Genomic DNA, 23,418 nt, shown 5'->3' with positions numbered 1-23,418 from the left:
ATCAGATGCTGACGCTGCCAAAGACCAGCCGCGGCTGAGGTCGGTAGTGAAGGTGTCGCTAGAACTGGTGGTGCAATGTTGTCAGCTGCGGGGTTCAGGGTTCTGTCTTCACTGTGAAACATCTCGACCACCAGCAGTAACCGAAGTCTGTTAGAAATGTATCCAACTTTCTTTTTTCCCCACCTTCCAATAGCGTCAGTCGCTGGAACACAGCGTTTGAGTGAGGTAGTGCGCAGTGCTCTCGTCAGTTTTTCGTTGCAAGGTAAATGACGAAGCAACTGGCACAGCACTACTGTAGGATTTTTTGACAGGAACTGGGAGACAGTCAAGTGAAAACCGTTGGGAAGATCAGGGCGGCTTTCGGGGACGATGCTATGAGTCGCACAAAAATTAAGGAGCAGTGCAACTGGTTTAAAAACGGCCGCACATTGGCAGAGAGTGAGCCCCGCTCCGGTCGATCATCAACATGCTGAAATGACCAGGTAATTTCAGAAGTGAGCGCTGTGGTGATGCGAGCCGTCGTGTGACTATATGGGAAATTGCAGAAGAGATGGCCATCAGCACTTTCTCTACGCATTTCATTATGACTGAAGATTTGACTATGAAGAAAGTTGCGAAGAAATTCGTGCTGAAACTGCTCATGGTGGAGTGTGGAGCAAAAGCAACTTCGTGTTGAAGTCTCACAGGACATGCTGGATTTCACAAATGGTGAACCTAACGTCATGAACACCATTATCACTGGTGACGAGTCTTGGGTGTACTACTACGACCTGGAAACCAAATCCCAGTCTGCACAGTAGAAGCATTTCACGTCACCAAGACCAAAAAAGGCCTGCCAAGAGCGCAGCATCGTGAAAGTGATAGTGAGGGCTTTCTTTGACTCTCGCGGTATGGTGGACATTGAAAGAAGAGCATTTTCAGACAATGGAGGACATTATGGCTGCAACGACAGCTGAGCTAACTCAATTCCGAAAGAGGCCTTCTCAGAATGCTTGAAACAATGGCTGCACCGCTGGGAGAAGTGTGTGGAGTCTCAAGGGGACTACCTTGAGGAGGATTAGATTTCGAACACTTCACTTCTGCCAGTTTTTTTTTCTTCTTCCAAAGGTCGGAAACATTCCTAACAGACCTCGTATATTTCTCTCTTCAGATCTGTAGACTATGTTTACATTTAATTTCTATACTATTTCAGTCTTTTTTGTGTTTTTATGTATGCAACTAAGTTATTTTGGAATGTCAAACAATGGTGCTATTGATTAGGCAGCTGCAAAAAGCAGGTTTGCAGATGACTATAAAAAGTGTGAAAAGATGACAGAGCTGCACTAAGAACAGAACCGGGTTAACCAGAGGAACATGGAAGAGGCCTTTGTTTTCCAGTGGGCGCGGTCAGGCTGATAACGATAATTGATGTGCTGTGCCTTTTGTATTTATACTACTATTTATACCAGACTAGATTGCAACTGACTAACTTTGGCTAGTGCTGGCTTACATTGGCTTAGTAAGTTGGTGTTGGCTTGGTTACAGTAAGTGTTAACTACATTGTCTTCAGTCAATCCAGCGACACTCCTACAATGCGTACGGAAGAGGTCAAGTTCTGCCTGATCTGTTTCTAACCCAGTGAGCCAGTTTTGATCCCGCCTGCTTCACACCAAACTCGCAGGGCCTGTTTGCGGATACGGTCATGTACTACGGCCACTACTGCAACGTCACAGTACGGTGGCCTCAAGGCAACCCCCTGACGTACAACTTGCCGCTGGCATACTTTTTCACCGTGGCTGTCTGCCTGTTCGCCTGCCTAGTCACCCTGGCTTACAGGTTTTTCACTTCATTTTAGTGCCATTTCTTTTCAACTTGTCCGTTTTCATTATGTGTGTGTGTGTGTGCTCTGTAATGGATGGGTGTAAAGTTCATTCAAAGCAACAACTGCATTGACAGGCAGGGTTTGCATTTTCTGTCCTAAATTTTTCTTTATATCTATAGTCAGTGTACTTTCTGCAAGCATTGACTGCTATTTTCAAGCAAATTTCGTGCTTTAGAACAGACCGTTGGGCTTGTTGGGTCTGCATTTTAACAAACTGAAATCAGCACAAAGTAAGGAGGACACGAAAATGAGGCAGATGGGGATGGGTGCTGTGATCGACATGTCGATGAGTGATGATGAGCATTAACAGGCAACGGTTTTCATCACTCTGTGTGCTACGCTGTGTGCAACATTCATTATCTCTTGTCGACATTTTCATCACAGCACCTGTCCTTGACTGCCTCGCTTTCGTGTCCTCCTTATACTGCTTTATTTCATTTTTTTAAAACTTTAGGCATGTCTTCTGCCCTCTTTACGAGACAAATTCAAGTCGGAGGTGAAAAGATAAAAATATCCTTGAAGATGGGGTATTGCTGTACCAGTTCCACAACTGAATTTTCCTTCAATTCTACTTGGTTCGTACTCAATTATGACATGCAGGTGGGTTTTTTATGCATTTTAAAAAAAAAAAGTAAAAGGAGTGGCTTAGATTCAGGTAGGTAAGGTATACGCATTTGTGTGTGTTAGCAGTCTTCATTTCTGATGTCAACTTGTTGACGAATTCAGCTGGTTGTGAATTTAGGAATAACTCTGCATATTCCTGACTAGTGATCATCGAAGCGAATATCGTTTTGTTTTTAGAAAGGCAGTGCAATCCTCGTAAGAAAGTTTGAAACTGTTGACTAGAGTTATTGTGTAGTCATCTGAGCACGGTTAATAGAAACACAGTATTATCCAAGTCATCCAAGTTATTGCTGCGCCAGTACTGGCACCAACAACATGCACCGAATAGCACAATCATGTCTTACAAAAACAGAGCCGTGCAGAGGCAGTTAGGAGACTTTTAAAGGGGCAGTTCTCAACTGCAGGGGTGGAAGTGCTGCGCCATTTGGGCCATTCTGCACCAATCTGACCTGCTGCGCGAAGCGGCACCTAAACAGTAATTTGCGTGTGCAACGCCAAATTCAGTTGAGTTTTGTCATCAACCGAGCAACACGCATGTGCTACACAAAGGGGGCAACCGCGTCCATATCAAATTAGTAGTTCGGTGACGTATTTCAGTTCATGCATGAATCTTGTTAAGGTGGTGTTTGTGTTCCGCATTATGCGACTCTATATATGTTTTAACTGCAAAGCTGTTTGCCAAGCCATATAAATTGGGGAAAAAAAAAAGCAGTTTCACCGGTGAAGTGATGATGGCAATAGCAAAAATTTGTAATTCCGCATGCGCTTTCTATTTTTGCTAACACATCATTACGCATGTAACGCTGCCTTGCGCAGTCCGCTCCCGAATGACTCCGAACAATCTAGATAATCTTAGAACTTTCGATGAGGTTACGCGCACAACGCGTACATTAGAGTTCTAGAACTTACGCAGCCGCTAGTGATAACGCGGGGATCTTCGATGGCACATGTATAAGTGCCGACACACTTTTCTGCTTGGCAGATTATCGATGGCCAATGCTCTGGTTTGCAGCTATCAGTCTACAGCTTGTATTGCTTGTAGAGTGACGTTTTGTTTTCCGAGCACAGGTTCGGCCAAATAAGGTTCACTCATGAAAACAGCGGCTGTGGCCTTTGTCAACCTCACGACCCCGTGACAATACGAAGGTTGAAAGCTAACGCATTTGAATCCGACATCGCGACACACACTGCAAAGCGCTGGTGTAAGAAAGGACGAATGGCCACTCCAGGAAGAAATGCTCTTATCGCACAATCTCTTTCGGTAGAGAGGGTACCACATTTATGAGCCTTGCGCTGATGCTTGCCAATAACGAGCATGCCAGCTTATCACAACCACGTTCTTAGTTCGCTGCTGCTCAAGCGACCTGCCCTCCCCCCCTTTCTCCCGCGTAATTTTTCATGCTCGTTCAAAACGGGCGGCGTGTTTCCTCTCTGATTGAGCTTTCAACGGCAGGTCTAACACACGGTGGGATAATATTGCGTGTATCATCACTTGGAAGCGACGGAGATCGGCCGTCTCGTTTGATCTCAACTTGCGCAGCGCTCACCAACCCAATTTGCGCTATTTTACGCCCGGGTAGAACGTATGATGCGCAAGGAATGTTACCGACTTGCAGTTTACGGGGACATGGCGGCGACGGCGGAAACTTGTTGAGTGCCCTTGTAGTTCATATCCTAATAAAAAAAAAATCACTTAATTGTCTAGTATTGGCGTGGCGAGCCCATCTAAATTTTTTTGCAGTTCTCATGTTGGCTGTGGCACTTCCCTAACTGTTCCCATTCTAGGCTTCTGAAAACCTCCTGTAAGCATGCGGTAAATAGCATTGGGGAGATTGTGTCCCCCTGCCTTATACTCTTCTTGATTGGTATTCTGTTGCTTTCTTTATGAAGCCCTATGGTAGCAGTTGATCCCCTGTAGATTTCTTCCAGGATGCTTATATATACTTCATCGACGCCCTGATTCCGCAGTGTCTGCATGACAGCTGATATTTCTACTGAATCAAACGCCTTCTCGTAATCTATGAAGGCTATGTATAGTGGTTGGTTATACTCTGAGCATTTCTCTATTACCTGATTGATGGTATAAATGTGGTCGATTGCTGAGTAGCCTGTTCGAAAATCCTGCTTGTTCCTTTGGTTGATTGAATTCTAATGTTTTCTTTACTCTGTTAGCACTTACCTTTGTAAGTAGCTTGTATACTACGGAGAGCACGCCGATCGGCCTGTAATTCTTCTAGTCCTTGTCGTCTCCTTTCTTAATGTGTCCAGATGATGTTAGCGTTCTTCCAAGACTCTGGTATTCTTCCCATCAGGAGACACCTCGTAAACAGGGTGGCTAGTTTTTCTAACACAATCTGTCCTCCATCCGATGTTACCTGATCCTCACCAGCAGCTTTGGTTTAGTATGAAGATAACTTTTAACATTTTAGTTCATCTCTAGTCTTGAGTTGCTGTTCATGTTATATGCAGTGTTTTAATCACATTTTGAACATTGCAACATTTTAACATTAAATTTTTTTATTTGTCTGAGTTTCTGTGCTTTCAACTTTGATGTTGTAAGGTTTAATATGCACACACACATGCGCGTACGCTCACACACACACACATATATATATATATATATAAAAATAAGCTGCTGGTACACGTATGAGAAAGTGAGCAGTTCCTTTATAGATTTACGTTTTGACCGTGCCACAGCCGAAACGTAAATCTATAAAGGAACTGCTTGCTTTCTCATATGTGTACCAGCTTCTTTGCTTATACGTACCAGACCTACTGAATATATATATATATATATATATATATATATATAATGAATGTAGATGCGCTTTCACATAACAACTGTTTACTCTGCCGACGTTTCGACGGGAACCCCGTCTTTTTCAAGGCATAATATGCCTTGAAATAATATGCCATAATATGCCTAGGCATAATATGCCTTTTCAAGGAATTAATATGCCTTGCAAAAGACGGGGTTGCCGTCGAAACGTCGGCAGAGTAAACAGTTGTTATGTGAAAGCGCATCTACTTTCATAGTTATAACCTTGCGGCAACCGAAGTTATTCTTCTATATATATATATATATATATATATATATATATATATATATATATATATATATATATCAATTTGGGGTAAATCTGGTCACTTGATTAGCATTAAATGTTTGGTAAAATCATCCGCTCAATTTTTTTGTGTTGATGAGAGAGCAAAGAGAAAACAAAAATTTTAATTAACAGTTATGTGTGACCCAAAAAATCTGCTTCAAAACTAAATTTTTATGCTCCAAAACATGCCTTTTGGTGCTCAATAGCTGCTCAGAAATGCCCTTTTTACTGCTCCAAAGCTGCTCCAAAACCGTGTTATTCCTGCTCCCAAAGCTGCTCTGAAAGACTGAAGCCCGCTTCCAGCCCTGCAAGTGTTTCCTCTTATTGTTGTTCTGTATTGCCATTTACTTAAGAATACCATGGTGTGGTGGCATTTGTGTAAGTGTATTGTTTGTAGTGTTTGTGTGACTGTCTTGTCTTGTCTTTTCCTCTCTCCTGCTTCAGCCTTGGATTGTCAGCTGTAAGTTTTTGCCTCTGCTATTTCTGTGGTCATTGAATATTTTGTAAGAGAGGTTTTCAATCCCTTAACCGTTTTAGACTTAGTACAGCTTGTCCTTGCCAAACTGTACCCAAACTGCTTCAAACAAGTGTGTCTCGTCCAGTTGGGATAATATCTCCCCATGAGCGATTTGAACGAGACACTCAGATCCCAGCTAACTTGTGTGTTGCTTCGTAGATGGCAGCACTTGATTAACAATTTCTTTTATTGTAGCCACCACTTTACATGTTTACGTGAATTGTGTTTAGAAAGTGGCGTCCAGTGAAGCTGATGCGCGCATTTTCTATGCATTGTCGTTTGTCATGCCTTTTGCCATCGTCCAGTTTGTTAGGCGGCAAGTATTCAGATGTTGAAGTCTACTTTTTGATTTTGGAAGCAAGAGTGGCAGTGACTATGCATTATTCTAATATGAGTTAACATATGCAGCAATTTTTTTTCGTGTATCAAAACATGTTTTTTGAAGCTGGATATTGATTGGCACAATTTAAGAAATAACCTTTTTAGGCAGAAAAACTTCTTTATATATGTTTTAGGAGTTAAAGAGGTGCTAAAACACCTTCTCAAGTAGTCATTGAATGACCTCAGTACAGTGCTGTATAGTGCCACATCATTATACTGAGGTAAATTTTGCAGCACTATACTGAGTTCAGTTCTGAATCTGGCACTCCAGACTTAGACTAGTTCATTGCAGATAGAGTAGCTCTTTATGCTGTGTTTGTGCACAGTCGTTAGTGTGACACACACACATTTAATGACGCGACATGGTGCTTCTTTTTTTTAAAAGCCTAGTCTGTCGAGCACACGCACGTGATCATTGATACATTCACCATCACTAGGCGGGGCCCTTCATATGTCAGGTTACTGTCCATCCAAGTGCTTGACAAGGAAATTGCGTTTCTGCAAGATTAACACCTCATCGAAAGCCTGTTAACCCCAGTCATGCTTTTTATCATGTTTATTATGTGCCTCCTCCTTGTCTCTTACTTTGACTACATGTTTTACGTTCGCATAATAAAACTCCCTCTTGGAAGTCGGTGCCTGTGCTGTGTAGTCTACTCTCAGAGATAGTTCCTACATTGTTTGAAAAACTCTGTATATGTATTGACAAGCCCACTTAACCACCAATTTAAATAACATTTTTCTATATTTGAGTGCAGTTAGTGGAGACATTTGTGGCAAGGTGTAAAGTCAATTCACACGGTTAAAATGTACAGGCAATGCACTCAAACCTAATTGTAAGAAAATTGCATCCTTCATGAAAATATGTTTGTTATATCTGACAATTCATTATAAAAGTCTATTCCTAACAGTATATCTATGGCAAGACTATTCTACTTTCACTTCGTTGTAACCAATATTTCGTTTTATCTAGCTTTATTGTATCAAGGTTTTAGTTACAGGGGGATCCCTTTTTCAATATTTCTATGTGTTTTAGTAGGAGGTGTGGGTTATATGCGAGAAAATGCGATGTGTGTGTGTGTTGAATTACAAGTTGACAGCTATCGTGCTGTGAATTAGGCAGTTTCCACACAAGTCAGAGCGTCGTTTTTGCACTGACATGTTACGTCTGACCATGCAGCCTCACCCGGTCGTACAAGCAGAACTACATTGAGACGTCAATAGGCGTGAAGGATGTGTACTGTGCCAAAGTGTTCTCAGCCTGGGACTTCAGCATAGCGTCTCGCGAGGCGGCCATGCTCAAGTCACGCAGCATCTACAACGAACTCAAGGTGGGCGCCACAGCTATTTGGGGCCTGCGTGTCGTGTTTTAATTATAAATTCAAGAGCTGGAACTTAATCATTGCTGTTTTCATATAATAACAAAAAGTATAAGGAAAAAAAGGCAATTTTTTGGCATGTAATAAAGGGAATCCTTAACTGATACGAGAGTTAAGGGGCCGAACTTATACATGAAATCTAATAACTCTTCATTAGATAAGGAGCTTGTGAGCTTGCATTTGAACTAAGATGGAGCTTCACTTAAAGCATTCACTATTCAGACAAACGTGAAAATGCAAAAACAGTCCTGGAAACACTACAAATTGAAAGGTCCGAAAAAAAATATATATGTGTATATATATGTGTGTGTGTGTGTATATATATATATATATATATACATATGTGTGTGTGTGTGTGTGTGTGTGTGTGTGTGTGTGTGTGTGTGTGTGTGTGTGTGTGTGTGTGTGTGTGTGTGTGTGTGAGAGAGAGAGAGAGAGAGCAGAATGCTTCAAGGATTACTCAATGAGCTCTTCAGCTACCTCGGCTACTTAGGGGCAATGGGGATGGAAGTGGCAAGGAAGTAATATGCTGCTGAAAAATTATATTGCCACTCGTCATGGCTTCAAGCACTTTCTCTTTCGTTTTCTTTGGCCGTATTGTTCACCATTTCTGGTTCAGAAGGGAGTGACGCAGGCACACAATCTCTGAGGTATCTTGCTTGTCATTCATGAAATTAGCCAGTATCTTTTATACCCTCCTCCTCCCGCATGCTTCGCATGCCAAAGAAAGCAATTTTCGGCATGTTTTTTTTATTTTTTAATTGGAAGTCTTCTGTATCATTTAAGACAACAATATTTGGCTCACATGTTCAGAAGATCCGTAGACTTCATATTGACAGCATTTTCTGTGTTGAGAAAGTGTTGTAGGGCCCCTTTAATTGAAAAAATAAAAATAGACATAAGGTAGCTTCACTGCTGTGAAACATCAGGGAGTGCGTAGAACGGCCACCCAATGATTCCCATTCATAGAGTTGCCACTTCTCTGTATAACAAAGCATCAATGATGCCAATATTCATAGTAAGCATGCAGGGTTTCCCCTGCACTAGCAAAATCTTGTTAGGGAGATTCGTAGGCTTGTGCGAATATTCGACTTCGCTTCGATTCGAGTTTAAATTATTGAAAATTTTGAAGCTCTTGAAATAAACTAATAGGTGTAGATTAGTTTGCAAGTAATCACCATAAAGGTAATTTCACCGCAGTGGAGGGGTGCTAAGCCATGAAAGCATTAATTTAAATAAGTTTCCATGTGACTTTATGTAGAGGTGGTTGCACTGCAGTGAAGGGGTGCTGAGCCATCAGAACATTTATTTATTGGAAATCCCCACTGCCGCAAAGCCCCACTTCAAGGTTTAGTGAATGTATAATCCTCACATCGGTTAATCATTTTTTATGTTTAAAAGCTTGCGATACATTTTTGTTGCTTGCGCCGATTGTCAAACACACTAGAAAGTGTTGTCGAGCTCCTTAAAGTTGTGCAACTAACTATATCACATTGTCTATTCCATTCAGTATCAGATGAGCACATCTCTCGTGTTAATCCACGAAGCCCTTGCTGTGGATGAGTTCCACAACATCTCACGTGTACTGCCGCCACAATTGCCGGCGTCGACAAAGAACGAAGAAAGCCCATCTTAATCACTGCTATGATGTTTCCTAGTGTTGAAGTAAAATAAAGAGCACCACAATAAGATTGAGATGCACAGGTGTAAGCACAATGGTGCGCATGAACTTAGAGACACTTGAGGTATTCAAAATTGTGGCACGGCTGTTTTTTGTAATCCATGGTGCAGAGAGCATGGGCACTTATACCACTTTTTTTGCTGCAAAACAGGCATCATGAATGAATTATGGAGCGCAAGAACTTTCGCTATTGTGACAAGGTTTATTAGTCGATAATGACAACGGCAAGACAGCGTGAAGAACCGTCCAGCAGAGATCAGCACAGCAGCGAGCCGAAGCACGAGCCGAGAGAGCCGGGCGTTGGCGATGCTGCTCGCCGCAGGCACATCTTCTTCACAATAGCCCCCGCTGAAAAAGGAGCCATCCTGGCGACTTAAGAAGTTTCAGGCAGAAGCTTATGGTATGGTTTCAGTCGGGAAACATGGACGATGTCACGTGCGCGCCGGCGCATGTCGTCCGATCTGGAAACTGGCTCAATTAGGAAATTAACCGGAGATGTTTTCTCCAAAACGGTGTAAGGCCCCTCGTACCGCTCCGTGAAGGGTGTCGATGGCGTCATCAATGCGCGGCAAAGGATAGACGTCCTTGCGGGTTATCTTATTCAAACGACGATAGTCCACGCAAAATCGGATAGATCCGTCTTTCTTACGCACGAAGACGACAGGAGACGCCCAGACTGTGAGATGGTCAAATGACGTCTCTACGAAGCATATCTTCGACTTGATCGTTGATGACGCGGCGCTCTTCAGGGGAGACACGGTATGGTCTTTGACGCAGTGACTGGTGTAGGCCGGTTTCAACATGATGTTTGACTTGTGACGTGCGGCCCAGTTGAGGCTGCGACACATCGAAAGAACTCCTGAACTCTTGCAGAAGATCCAGCAGGTCTGCATGTTCAGTGGGAGTGAGAGTGTCGGCAATGGCGCTAGAAAACGTATCCTTGGACGACTCCTCGAGTGCCGACAGTGATCTTTGGTGGTCGCAGTAGTCATCTGGGACGTCAACCAAAGCCGAAAGGTCGAGATCCTGCACGCGGCCGAGACATTCCCCCGCAAGCAAAGTGACAGGTGTGGAAAGCGGATTGCTTACGAACATATTGCCTCGCTGTGTTGGTGGCAGAAGACGAGAGCGAAGAAGTGAATGGCAGCTGTGGCTGAGTAAACAGTCCTCCACTTCGAGTTCCTGCCTATCGTTTCCTCTCGCGACAGACTGGTGGAGGTGCTGGGTACTGTACTGCAACGTCTTATGCCTGCTGGTCCTGAACCAGAAGCAACCACCGCCAGTGCACCAGGGTCTGCTGACATCTGTCAAAGCAGCCGCCATTTTCAAGGACTACCACCACAGTACGGCCCCTTGGCAAGTTCCGTGAGGACAATGTTTGCCACATCCGCAACCCAAATCGAGCATGACCCACTCGCTAGCGTACCCTGTGTCATCAACACGCCTCGCACACCCAACCCATTCCATGGTGATGCCAGTGAGGATGTCAAAGACTCGCTTGACCATTTCGACCGGGTCGCTGCCATCAACGACTGGGACAATTGCCGTAAGTTGAAGAACGTGTATATCTCCCTTTTAGACGCGGCAAGAGTGTGGTATGAGAACCACAAAACTTCATTCACAAGTTGGCAGGAATTCCATCGGTAGCTTCGCGAGGCGTTCAGTAACCCCGAACGGAAAGAGAGAGCGGAGCAGGCACTTTCTTCGCGATTTCAAATGCCGAACGAGAGCGTCGCCATGTTTGTCGAAGAAATTTCGCGATTGTTTCGACGGGCTGACCCCTACATGCCAGAAGACAAGAAAGTGCGCCTGCTAATGCGAGGCGTAAAGGAGCAACCCTCCAACGACTGTGTCCGAGTTCATACGTGAGGCCACAATTATGGAGCGCATGCTTCGGCAGCGAGTGTCGCAGTATGAGCATCAGACGACCATGTCCGCTGCGTGCTCGCTTGTACCAGGAGGTGATAACAGGGAGGTCCTCACAGAACTCATACGGCAAGTTGTACGCGAAGAACTTCGGAAATTTCATGCAGTGTCCCCTCCCAGTAGCGCTGCTCTTACTGACGTCGTTCGTAACAAAATCAGGCAGTTCATTCACTCCTCACCACCATCGCAAGGCGGAGCTCCCACGCTTTCCTACGCGGATGCCCTACGCGCCTCTACGCCGTCGACGGCACATTTTTCTTATCAACCTACTGGGACCCCCAGACGCTTTCCAAGTCCAGCCCATTGCTGCATTCTCAGGCCGATTTTCGTCCTGGCCCACGGAAGTCCACCGTCTGGCGTGCACCCGACAATCGTCCTTTGTGCTACCATTGTGGCGAAGTTGGACACATGTACCGCGACTGTTACTACCGACGAATAGGCCTACGTGGATTCCACCCAGATGCACGTTGTCCATGCTATGATGAGCGCCCACAAGAAATTGCGGATTACTTGGAAGGTAGTCATCTCCCTCCTGTCCCGCCGCGACGACAGTCACGGTCACCATCACCCCGTCCGTCCACATCAACGCACCGCACCCGACCCGCCTTTGGGTCTCCTGGCGTCAGTGGCGCAAGCCCACGCCGGGCAAACTGAAAACGGCGACCTCTGGAGGTGAGGCCGCTGTCACGCGAACCGACAAATACCCTCCGCCGCTACCTTACGACGTGCCGTTAAAGCCTGTTTGTGAAACCGCCAACAGAACGTCCGTTGCCATTACCGTTTCCGTCGACTGTTATCCGGTGAATGCGCTTGTCGACACGGGAGCTGAGTACTCGGTGATGAGTGCTTCATTGGCCACCCGTCTACACAAGGTGCTGACAACGTGGGACGGCCCTCAGCTAATCACCGCTGGAGGACACCTCGTATCTCTTATAGGAAGGTGCACCGCCAGGCTTGAGATTTGTGCGTCGGCTTTTGTAGCATCATTTCTTTTACTGCCCAATTGTTCTCGGCCGGTCATTTTGGGCATGGATTTTCTGCAAGAGTATGGAGCGATAATTAATCTGCGTGATTTGTTCGTCAGTTTACTTAACTGTGTTTCTCCAGATTCCGACATCGAGAACGAACATCGTGGCGTGGCCTTACGCGTAGTCGATGATTGCGTCACGTTGCCACCTCGCAGTAGTATCTTCGTGCTTGTTGAGTGACCACGGAAGCAGTCGATTACGGGCATCGCCAAAAGTAACCTGACGTTATTGCTTGATTGGGAAGTGGCCATTGCTCGAAGTCTCGTTCAACTGCGAAATGGCCAGACTACGGTTTTAGTTACGAACTTCGGTGGCGAACACAGGCATTTTGCGAAACGCACAACCATAGCTTACTTGGAGGCATTGGATGATTTGGACGCCTTCCCTTTGATTACAACGATCTCGACTGAGAACAGCTGCGATACTGACATGACTAGTCGCCTCAACGTAAATCGTCAGTTGGAAGAACCTAAGAAGGCAAGGCTCCTACGTCTCCTCTCATCCTTTAGTGACTGTTTTGCCACTACTTCGAAAGTCCGGCAGACTCCTCTAATGAAGCACAGAACTATCACTGAGCCCAACGTGCAACCCGTGTGCCAACATACTTACCGCGTGTCTCAGAAAGAGCAAGAGCAAGATGCTATCCATCATCAAGTGAAACAAATGCTCGACGACGACGTAATTCAACCATCGACTAGTCCTTGGGCGTCACCAGTTGTTCTGGTTAATAAGAAAGATGGTTCATTACGATTCTGCAACTGAAACTACACAAACTGCAACACAACTGCAACTACGCAAACTGAACAAGATAACAAAAAAAGACGTATATCCTCTTCCTCGTATTGATGACTCCTTGGATCGCCTGCGACACGTCCACTACTTCTCTTCCATGGATCTCCGTAGCGGATATCGGCAGATTGAAGCAGATGAACGGGACCGAGAAAAAACAGCGTTTATTACACCAGACGGTCTCTATGAATTTAAAGTTCTCCCTTTTGGCCTGTGCTCCGCTCCAGCCACGTTCCAACGAATGATGGACACAGTTTTATGTGGCTTGAAGTGGTACTCTTGTTCGGTGTATTTAGACGACGTAGTCGTTTCTTCTACGACTTTTGAACAGCACATTGAGCGGCTTGAGGCGGTTCTTCTGGCTATTCGCACTGCCGGCCTCTCTCGGAAACCGGAAAAGTGTTATTTTGAATATGAGGAACTGAAATTCCTTGGCCACATTGTCAGCAGCAGTGGTGTTCGCCCCGATCCTGACAAGGCTATGGCAGTTGCTTTGTTCCCGATACCGAAAACAAAGCATGATGTACACCACTTTCTGGGACTTTGTGCTTATTACCGCCGCTTCGTGCCGAACTTTTCGAAAATCACTGACCCTTTACAACAACTCGTCAAGGATGACGTCGCCTTCGTCTGGGGCCCCAAACAATCCGGCGCTTTCCACGACCTTCAACAACGCCTACAAATGCCACCGATCCTAGGTTTGACCTTGTCCGACTAGGGCATGGTGTCATTCGCGCGTCGACAAAGGTCGACGACATTCTCAATATAGCTGGTGAAATTTTCGCCAGTCTGCTGAGAGCGGACGCGCAAGCGCTGTTCTGCCCGCTGCTTGCGGACAGCCGGCCGACCAAACACTTCAGCACATGACGTCTTGAAGACGCTCCATGTGGGGATGTTGTGTTTGTGGTTGTTAAACCACAATTCTGTGACGCCGGTGAGGTAAAATATGACGTGTCCCAGCTTGTCGGCTTCATCCCACTTATTATTGGCGCTCACCAGCTTGTAGTGCTCAAGCCAGTCTTCCACGTCGGTCCCATCCGCACCGCTGAAGACCTTCGGGTCCCATAGCCTAGGATGGCCAGGGCAGTTGAACTGGGGCGACGATGCCGATGGGTTGGCGTTGTCAGTCATGACGGGTGGTAGCGCGCGGCTTCGCAGTTCCAGGGTGTAGCGACGGGTATAAACAGCGCTCTCCACCAAATGTGACGAGGTTTATTAGTCGATAACGATAACGGCAAGACAGTGTGAAGAACCGTCCAGCAGAGATCATCACAGCAGCGAGCCGAAGCACGAGCCGAGAGAGCTTGGCGTTGGCGATGCTGCTCGCCACAGGCACATGTTCTTCTTCACACTATTGATAAAATTCATTATTCTGTCGACTGCGGCTGTTTTGTGTTTGCAGTTTTTTTTTTTTCATAACTACAGATTACTGGAGACGAGAGTACTCCATTCCACTGCTAATGGAGGTTGTCGAACTCCCTTTGCGAAACTCTTTGTTTCGCTTCTTTGTCGTAAAGGAGACTGTGACAGGATATGCATATCCGTTGACGTAACGACGAGAGAATTCAACGACGTTCACTGGTGCCCATGTTAAAGGGGCGTTATGTGAGAGGAAGTATTGTATATAAGTTCATTAAAAGAGAAGTATCCGTGCGACAATACTTAATGTGTAAGACCTATCAGTTTTTTTTTTTCTCATAATGCAGCTATGAGGACGTTGTAAGTCATTGTTTGGTCCTTCTCCTTCTTTTGGCTTGCAACTTGTTTATGGGCACAGTCTTGCTTCCCTGATGAGTATTGTGTCAACATTGTCGACCTTGCAGGAGCTGTTGTCAATGGAACGGCGAGCTGTCGAGGCACCGCCCACATGGGGGATCAGGATAGGCAAGTTCCTGGCCCGTGTCACGATCAACCTGGTAATCATCGCCATCATGGTGGGGTCCGGCGCACTCGTGTACCACCTGCTGTCCAAGAAATCTCTCGAGGTACGACTTGATGATTGTCCATTGTGCTGGTGAATGTGCCGCGGTCATTGTGATAGCTCCGTGTTGTGCATGTGTACAGTGCTCGCCGATTTAAATGTGACAGTTTAGTGCTACGGAATGCTCATGCTCCTTATTTTCACAGTCTTCGGGTTGTGCTGGGTCAGCATAGCATTAGTTCGTACGCTTACACCAGAGCCAGTGGCTTCAGTGGCCAGATTTGTATTGACATGATGCGGTTGTATCGAGCAACCGTTTATCTCATTTGTTAGGCCCTTTAAAGATAGGTTTGCTAACGGCTTACCCTACGGAACGACTGGGCAGGGACGCGACTTTCTCCACTGCCGTCGCACACAAAGACGCTACGACCGGGTTCGTCGATTCTCCGACATGGCGCAGAGATGGCACTCGAGGCAGGTCGTCAACAAATATGGGCTTATTTACCCAAGATACAGCATAGTGCAACAATCACAGGCTGGCGGGCCGGTAGGGAACTCCGCAAGACCGACTGAGTGTACGCTTGCAGACAGGTGCTAGGACTATTACACAATGGGCATAGCCGAGCACGTGTACGAGAAGCAGCGCATCTATCTCTCAAGCAGCTGAAGCAGCGCGCCTACCTCTCGTGCAGGCCTGTGAGCATCGGCCTGGTGGCGCCAGGCACTGGGAAAACTCAAGCTACCGGGAGAGGGACTGTCATAGGCGGCCAATGAGGATCGGCGGAGCACTGCGACGTGTGATTGCGTAACGTAAAGGGGAGGCGCGTTGTCTTGGCATGTTCGGACATGCATCTCCATGCAGGGAAAACCAACACGCGGCTTGCACCAAACGAAAATACCTGAGGGAAACCACAGTGGCCATGTTCCCAGTGCTAGAGCCGCATGCGGCCAGCACTCTCGGAAGCTGGGGAGCGCGGCACCATAGGGGAAGGCGCGCTCGATTCCCACGGCTTAAAGTTTTCCTGTCGGGTTCCATTCCGCTGTACATGTAGGCATCAACGCTTGCATATGCGCTGGGTGTCTTATGGTACATTTAGCTGGTCTCTGCCAAACTCGTGATTGCAATAGTGGCATTGGGTAATCATTCGTATCGATACTGAGCACAAACAATGGACAAAAAATGGTATGACAAAGACAACATGCTATATCAATTGGAAACTAAAAGGTGAGCAGTGCATCAGCGTATCTATTTTCTATTGCAAACAAACAAGGTGAAACAAGTGAGGGCCACATTTCGATCATCAGACACGTGCAACTCCAGTATTGTGGCATCATTTCCAAATATTCTCACAGCTCCTTGTAGATTCATGCACTGGGGCAATGCCATCACTATGCTCCGACCTCTAGGTGGTTGAAGGGCTCATTAATGTTTGCTTCAACACGCAACATATTCTTGGTAAATGGGAATCGCTTCAAACTGTTTCTTTAATTACTGGTCTGATTTCGATAACTCAAAAAGAATTTCACTAAATTTTCCCAGCAAATGGAACTGCAATCAACTCTTTTTTATTCAAACTCGGAAGGATATCTGAATTTAGTTTGAATTATCAAGAACATTTAATTATCAGAAGTTCTCATATGTATGGCTCTGGGTGAGTTGACACCACACATTATAATAAAGCATTGATTTTATCACATTTAGAATTTTTTTAAGTGTTCTTAAATTCTAACTGCATGCAATGAACAGAAAGCAAACGTCTAAGGTCCACAAGTTCATTGGCCATTTACTGCTGATCAAACCTTTTAAAGAAATTGTGAATGGCCAACTGCTTCTTTGCTATATGTGCCTTTAGCACAAAGCTCTCTATACCAGTTGAGAAGCATCATGGTTTACCTTGCCTGTGCTTCATTTCAAACATTTGTTTACTAGCAAAGCCTTTTTCACTGAAAGCCTGAGGCACTATTTTTCATTTTTAGACTGTTAAGATTATATAAGCACACAATTTTTCCAATATAAACATTCGACAGAAGTATGTCTGGTTGGGTATGAAACTGGGAGATGATTTGGGTATGAACTGAGAGACTTTTGGTTGGAGTCTAAATCATCTCCCAATCTCCCAAATTTTCGAATAGTAGTGGGACAGTAGCAGATAGTTTCTGGTATGTAACCTCTGAAAGTATGAATTAACTGAATGATGGAGTTTGAAATAAGAGGCTTTTGAATACTTTGAAAAAATAGAAGGGCAATCAAAAATTGAATTTCGTTTGAATTGATTGAAAGTATAAATTATCAGAGCTTGAATCATCGCGAGTCTACTGTACGATAGCAAAGGCAAGCTTGAAAGCATTTATATTTAAAGGGGAACAGTTTCAGAGAAGGTAGGTACTGCAAAATGGAAACATACAGTAGACTCCTGTTAAATAAGCCTTGCAACACTTCTGCAACTAGTCGTGGAATGAATTCACTAAAGGATCTCATTGCCTCCTAGTTGACCGCCGCAAAAGCTTTAGAATACATCCAGTACAAGCAAAGTTACAAAGATTTGTCGCACGTTGCAATTACTTTTTTTCTTCTTTCATCCCGATAAAAGCATTGTGAGCTATGCAGGGAGGGTGGGAACGAAAAAAGAAGTTATGTCACAGGCGCTTCGTGACCTTGAGCAGTTTTTTTTTCATTTTTTTTTATTCGCATGGATTCTCAGTGCAGTCACACAGACGCGCCGCAGCGTTTTACAGGGGCTCCCGTAACTCTAGAGCTCGTCATGCTCAAATCAGCCAATGGCATGATAATTGGGCCTATGGCGCAATGATCTTTAAGGGGAGATGCTTCTCGAAAAACTTTTTCTTTGGATATTTGTGACAGTTCAGTGAATTTTTCACCAGTTATGGAGTTCAAGCTTCTCTTTTCAAATCTGCTTTTTTTAATGGCTCAATTAATTAATTTTTGGCAGACTTTCTTGTGCTTACTATTGTTGCCTAAGCTGTATTTTTGTGCAAGCTTAGGCAACAATAGTCAGCACAAGAAAGTTCTAAAAAATAGCAAATATTGCTCCTGATAAATTGCAGATTTCAATAAAGCAAAGAAAAATTGTGTAACATTTGTGTGCTGGCCTAGAAAAAAATTCTAATGCTGAGTTTGAGTTTCACCATACTCATGGAACTAGCTTCTGAAGTTACCTAGTTGAATATGCTTTGGAAACCTCTGAAAGTTGCTTATTTGAATTCAAGACATGTTAAACTTTAAGCATGCCAAGTTTCATTGTAATCTGACTACGTAAAGCGTACAAATTATAGTGCACAAGCTCTAAAAATGCGGAAAAATGAACTGAGAAAAAGAGGTTTGAAAGTTCAAAAACATGTTTAATACTCTTCAACCAATCTGCATGAAAATCACAGAGAATGTCAGCAAAGCTATCTCGAAAAAGTTGACAGTTTTTGAATAATCCAGCACCCTTACAGTCTATTGGACCCTTACAGTCTCTGCAAGCTGCCTCTTCCCGACGGGCTTTTTTTTTTTTTTTCGGTACTGCGGCGATGGGTCGTTGCTCTCGGGCTCGTGCAAGGTTTTCGGCGGTGGTATGCACTTCTTTTTTTTTCGCCAATGGTAGTTCTTGTGGTGGATTGGTTTTTGAACACCAATGATTGCACAAAAGCGCACAAGCTGCTCGTGTCCGACGCCGATCGCATGCGGTGCGACCACCGACTTCACACTCACAGTGAAGCTGTCCGGTGCACTGCCGCTGGCGGACCTCTCCTCACTTCCACTGCATGACAGATACACGCGGCTTGACATGTACGTGGGCGAAACAACAGTTGCAGCACATGCGTCATTTCGGCGCTAGAGTTCCAAAAGTGATGCCAGTACTTATCGTCTACTTTGTAGTCTACTTGCCATTACTCGAATGGACTGCTCGCACCACCCGCAGTTGGGGCATACTGCGCTGCTGACGAGGTTCTGCATCGCATCGGTCTCACAAACAAATGTGCTCTGCGTTCGTCCTGACACTTGCTTTTGTCGTCGAACATCTTTATCTTTCACTCTGAAGCACTGACGAAGTCATCGACACACGGAATCAAGCTCGAACAATCCAAATTGGGTGCGTCGCTGCTGCTGCGGCTAGGCCTAGCAGCTGACGAACCTCTCGCCGGCGCTCACTGCTTGCGTTTGGGACGCCTTCCCTTGTACTGGGGCCGGGTAATGAACTTCCGTGAATGAAAGTAGAGTTTCTCGCTGGCATTCATGGCGCGAAAATAGTAACTCAGGCGGTCGATGTCTCGGCAAAACCAGGAAAACGAATAAAGCGCTCGCATCTGACTGCGCGACGGAATGCTCGCAACCAATGGCAGGCCTCCGATCATTCCACGTGATTTCGAAGGCCCACTCACCATGCTAGAATGCAGTTGAAAAACAATTTTTTTTTGTATTTTTAGTGTGAATGCTGCTCTGCCGAAGTAGGCTCTGGGAGAAGAGGGTTATGCTTACATGCTCGCGAAATTTTAAGAACCGGCAATGCCGTAGAGCGAAGAGCGAAGTGCCGCGTGCGCGAAAATCGGGTAATTTCACACTTTATCGACCCATCGAGAGTGCTTTAATTGTATTTTTCTATAACTTCTAGTCGATTCTCAATTTTGATTTTTTATTATATTAAGGAGAAGGCTTGGAGCAATACAAAACACAAGAAAACACAAAATCGCCTTTTTCGAATGTTTTTCAACCTGCATTTCCCCTTAAGCAGCAATTTTGTTTGAGAAAGTTTCGTTTACTGTGAGTGTACTGGATATCTGTTTCCCTCTGTGAAACTGTGTAGTTGTGTTGCATATTGGCATAGAAAAAGTGCTTTCCTGTAGTTCCTGTGCATGGTATCCTAATGAACTAGAGCAAAATTCAAATTTTTAAGTTATGTTTTTTCTGAAAAAAATCATCTGTAGTAGTAAGGTAGACAGGTGAGCGAGTTGGATTTGATTCTTACATTTAAAATGTTTGCATGAAAACGACGGAAATACACCGAAAAAAAAAAGTGCACAGGTCGATTGCTGTCTAACACCAAAGATTTATTGGCACACAGCTGATCACACTGAAAAGCGGAACGGCATTACCATGATTCCTAGTCACGTGGCAACACCACGTAACCAGGAATCCTGTCACATGTTAGCCAAATCCAAGCATGCGTGCCTGACAATCTGCTGAACAGGTGGTGAATTCACCATCACGCATGATTGTCATGAAGGAGGCTTTTCCAAGTTCTCAAGCCCATTTATCATGGTGCTTCAGCATACCTGAGGCTTCCATTTGTTTGCTTGATTGTGAGGTATACATGCTTGCCAAACATTTCCACATAGCCTAGAATTTTGTGCGTGTATGACATTGGTTTCTTGTGTTTTCAACGTTGTTCAATAAATTTCAGTTGTTAGACAGTGTAATTACTCTGGTATTTTAAATATAAGTCATCTAGCTTGTGCTAGTGAAGTTTTTTTTTTTCTTCTTTCTTCTTATTTGCGTGTGTGTGTGTGACTGGAACCAAAGTCAGGACAGAATAGAAGAAAAGGTTGCCACTATTCTGTGGTGCCTCGAACTGATGTTGAACACTGCGCATGCTTATAATCCCATGTGCAGACTGATGTTCCTGTGCTGGGCGAGATGACGGTGTCCCTGACGGTGGGCACGCTGTGCTTTGTGCTGCCCACTCTGTTCTTGGCCCTGTCTCGGCTGGAGTTCATCGAGCGAGTCCAGACCAGGCTGTACCTCAACCTGACCAGGTAAGGTCAGGACCACGGAAAGTTGAGTTATTTGGGAACGCCTTATGATAAAAGCACGCATAAGAAGTTGAATATGAGGGTTTTACGCCCCATCACCACAATATTATTATGAGGCATGCCATTGCGAAGGGCTCTGGAAATTTTAACCTCCTGGGGCTTCAACACACCCCTACGTCTGAGTACATGAGCCTGTAGCATTTTGCCTGCATTGAAATGTGGGCTTCGGCAGTCCAGCACCATAGCCATTAGACCTTTTTGGCGGGTTATAAATCAAAGAAGCTAGGGGTGCAAACACAGACGCAAGGGCAACAGAAATGGTGATGCTGTGTTGTCTTGATCTCGTGTATTCGTGTTCGCGCTTCTACCTTCTTTTATTGTCTGAGTTCGCTATGGAACCCACCTAAGCAACTATGGCTTTTTTTCTGCTAATCACGAGGGTGCAGTTTTGATGTACACTTACAGTGGCTGAATTTTGATGCAGCGCAAAATACAACAACATTCATGTGCTCATTAGATTTAGTTGCACATTGAAGAAACCTAGGTTGTCAAAGTACAGTTGACTCACAATAATTCAGACTCTCATACTAGGTGAATATTATAAAGTTTCTCCTATGACGGCTTTTCCTTCCCAGGGTGACCCTGGCCAAAATGGTTCTCCTGGGTGTGCTCATGTACTTCTGGCTGGCCTCCAAACAGGTGAGCAACACGCTTCACTTGCAGTGCACATTGACTTGGCAAAACATACTTTTAAAATGCCACTTTGCTGCGCCCGCGTACTCTCTACGCTCATGCTTTCGTATGTGCTTTGCAACACGGCAGTGGGGCTTGTGCAATAAGGCTGCCTAATAAGTAAGCTGCATGGGACACGAAAAGGCCCTTTAGTAGTCTGTTTCATTTCATACATGTTTTAGGCATGCGTTCATTTCGGGATAATATCGACTGATTATTTATTATGTGTGCCAATTATGCGAGTCTAAACTTTTTTGATCACATTTTTAAAGAAGGTTATGGGATCACAGTATGGAACAAAGAACAACACAGGGCATGGGCCCGTAGCCATGGGGGGTTGGGGTTCCCTCCCCCCTTCACTCTCCTGAAATTTGGATGAAGGTGTGTTCTTTTGGGGACATCAATAGAAAATAGATTTTTTTCAAGGCTTTCAACAGATGACTCCTCCCCTCCCCCCCCCAAAAAAAAAAGAAAATTCCTGGCCGGGCAATATTCAGTATTGGTCTACGAGGGGGTAACAGGATTTTTAGTTCAATTCAATTCAGTTTGTTTATTTCATACTTAAATACACAATGTGAAATTTGTCCTTGAGGTTAGGCAAAAGGAGACTCTTATGTCTCCCGACGATGCTTTACCCTGGATTCACATGTCTGACTGTGGAAGCTAAACCAGTGAAGGCGTGTGATTTGTAAAAAATAATTACGCTGCTCAATACACAGTATGCAAACAAGATGAAAATAAAAAGCAGCACTTTAACATGAATATTTAGGGGAAAGTTTGTACAAACTGTAATAGTGCATGTGACAGTCTTTTAACATGAAGTTTATGGCACATCATGAAGAGCTATTATAGGTTTGAAAAAGACATAAAAAGTATTTTTTCTTGTTTTTTAAAATGAGGGATACAGGAGTTTAGATTGGAGGTAAACGTTGTAGTGATTTTATAGGTTGTCCGTAATATACTTAGTAGCCAATGCTATGCAGAATAAACACCAGGCGGAATTCTTAAAAGAGTAGCTAAAGCAGGGTTCACAGAACAATTGCACCAATGTGAACTTGAATTGGAACAGAAACCTGAAGCTTACAAATAAGTATGAAAAACTATTGCTTCATGCACTGTTTTTTTCTGGAAGGGAGTTGCTTGTCCAGAGTGGAACAGAAGCAAAATGCTACAAGTAGCACGTCAGCACGCTTTAAACTGAGGAAATACTGACGTGTCGCTGAGCATCTGATGTATCTTTAAATCTAAATATTTGAAGAAACTTTAAGACATGTGCTAATAGGTTATATTTGACGGTCACGTTCATCTACTGTGGCTTTTTTAAGCTGCTCTGTTTATTCGAGTTTAACAAGAGTGGTTTTTCAAGATTTTTGCTACCAAAAGTCGATCCTTGCATCATAATCGTGTTCACGTTACAAGAAATGCTGTTGTCTCAGTGTTCCTTTTTACATTTTTTCCAACTGTACCTACAAATGTTTGCGGTGTGTGCTTGTTTAAGACTGCCACCGATCTTGTGGCTACCAATATACAGTCAAGACCGCTTATAACGAACCTGAGCGTGACGCGGCATCCGTTCGCTGTATCCCGAAGTTCGTAGTAAATGAAACACAGCTTTTAAAAAAGTTGCGAGTGAAAACACAAACTTTTTTTGCACCAAAAAGTGCCGTGATGCACGTGTTTCGAAGATTAGAAATGATAAGGGCAGTCTCGAGTTCATT

General features: G+C 44.5%; 1 protein-coding gene across 1 annotated transcript in view; it reads left to right on the top strand.

Moving 5' to 3' along the window:
* The window catches only part of LOC119179042 (transmembrane channel-like protein 6), a 77,127-nt gene that overhangs the window by 36,378 nt on the left and 17,331 nt on the right, over positions 1–23,418 (top strand). The window contains exons 8-12 of the mRNA XM_075869797.1: positions 1,661–1,815; positions 7,671–7,821; positions 15,117–15,278; positions 20,829–20,971; positions 21,604–21,667. Coding sequence (XP_075725912.1) covers positions 1,661–1,815; positions 7,671–7,821; positions 15,117–15,278; positions 20,829–20,971; positions 21,604–21,667 — 675 coding nt within the window. The remainder of the gene's footprint in view (positions 1–1,660; positions 1,816–7,670; positions 7,822–15,116; positions 15,279–20,828; positions 20,972–21,603; positions 21,668–23,418) is intronic.

Source organism: Rhipicephalus microplus, chromosome 7, assembly GCF_043290135.1.
Source record: "Rhipicephalus microplus isolate Deutch F79 chromosome 7, USDA_Rmic, whole genome shotgun sequence".
In the NCBI taxonomy this organism is placed as follows: domain Eukaryota; kingdom Metazoa; phylum Arthropoda; class Arachnida; order Ixodida; family Ixodidae; genus Rhipicephalus; species Rhipicephalus microplus.
This window is presented reverse-complemented; position numbering and strand designations above follow the sequence as displayed.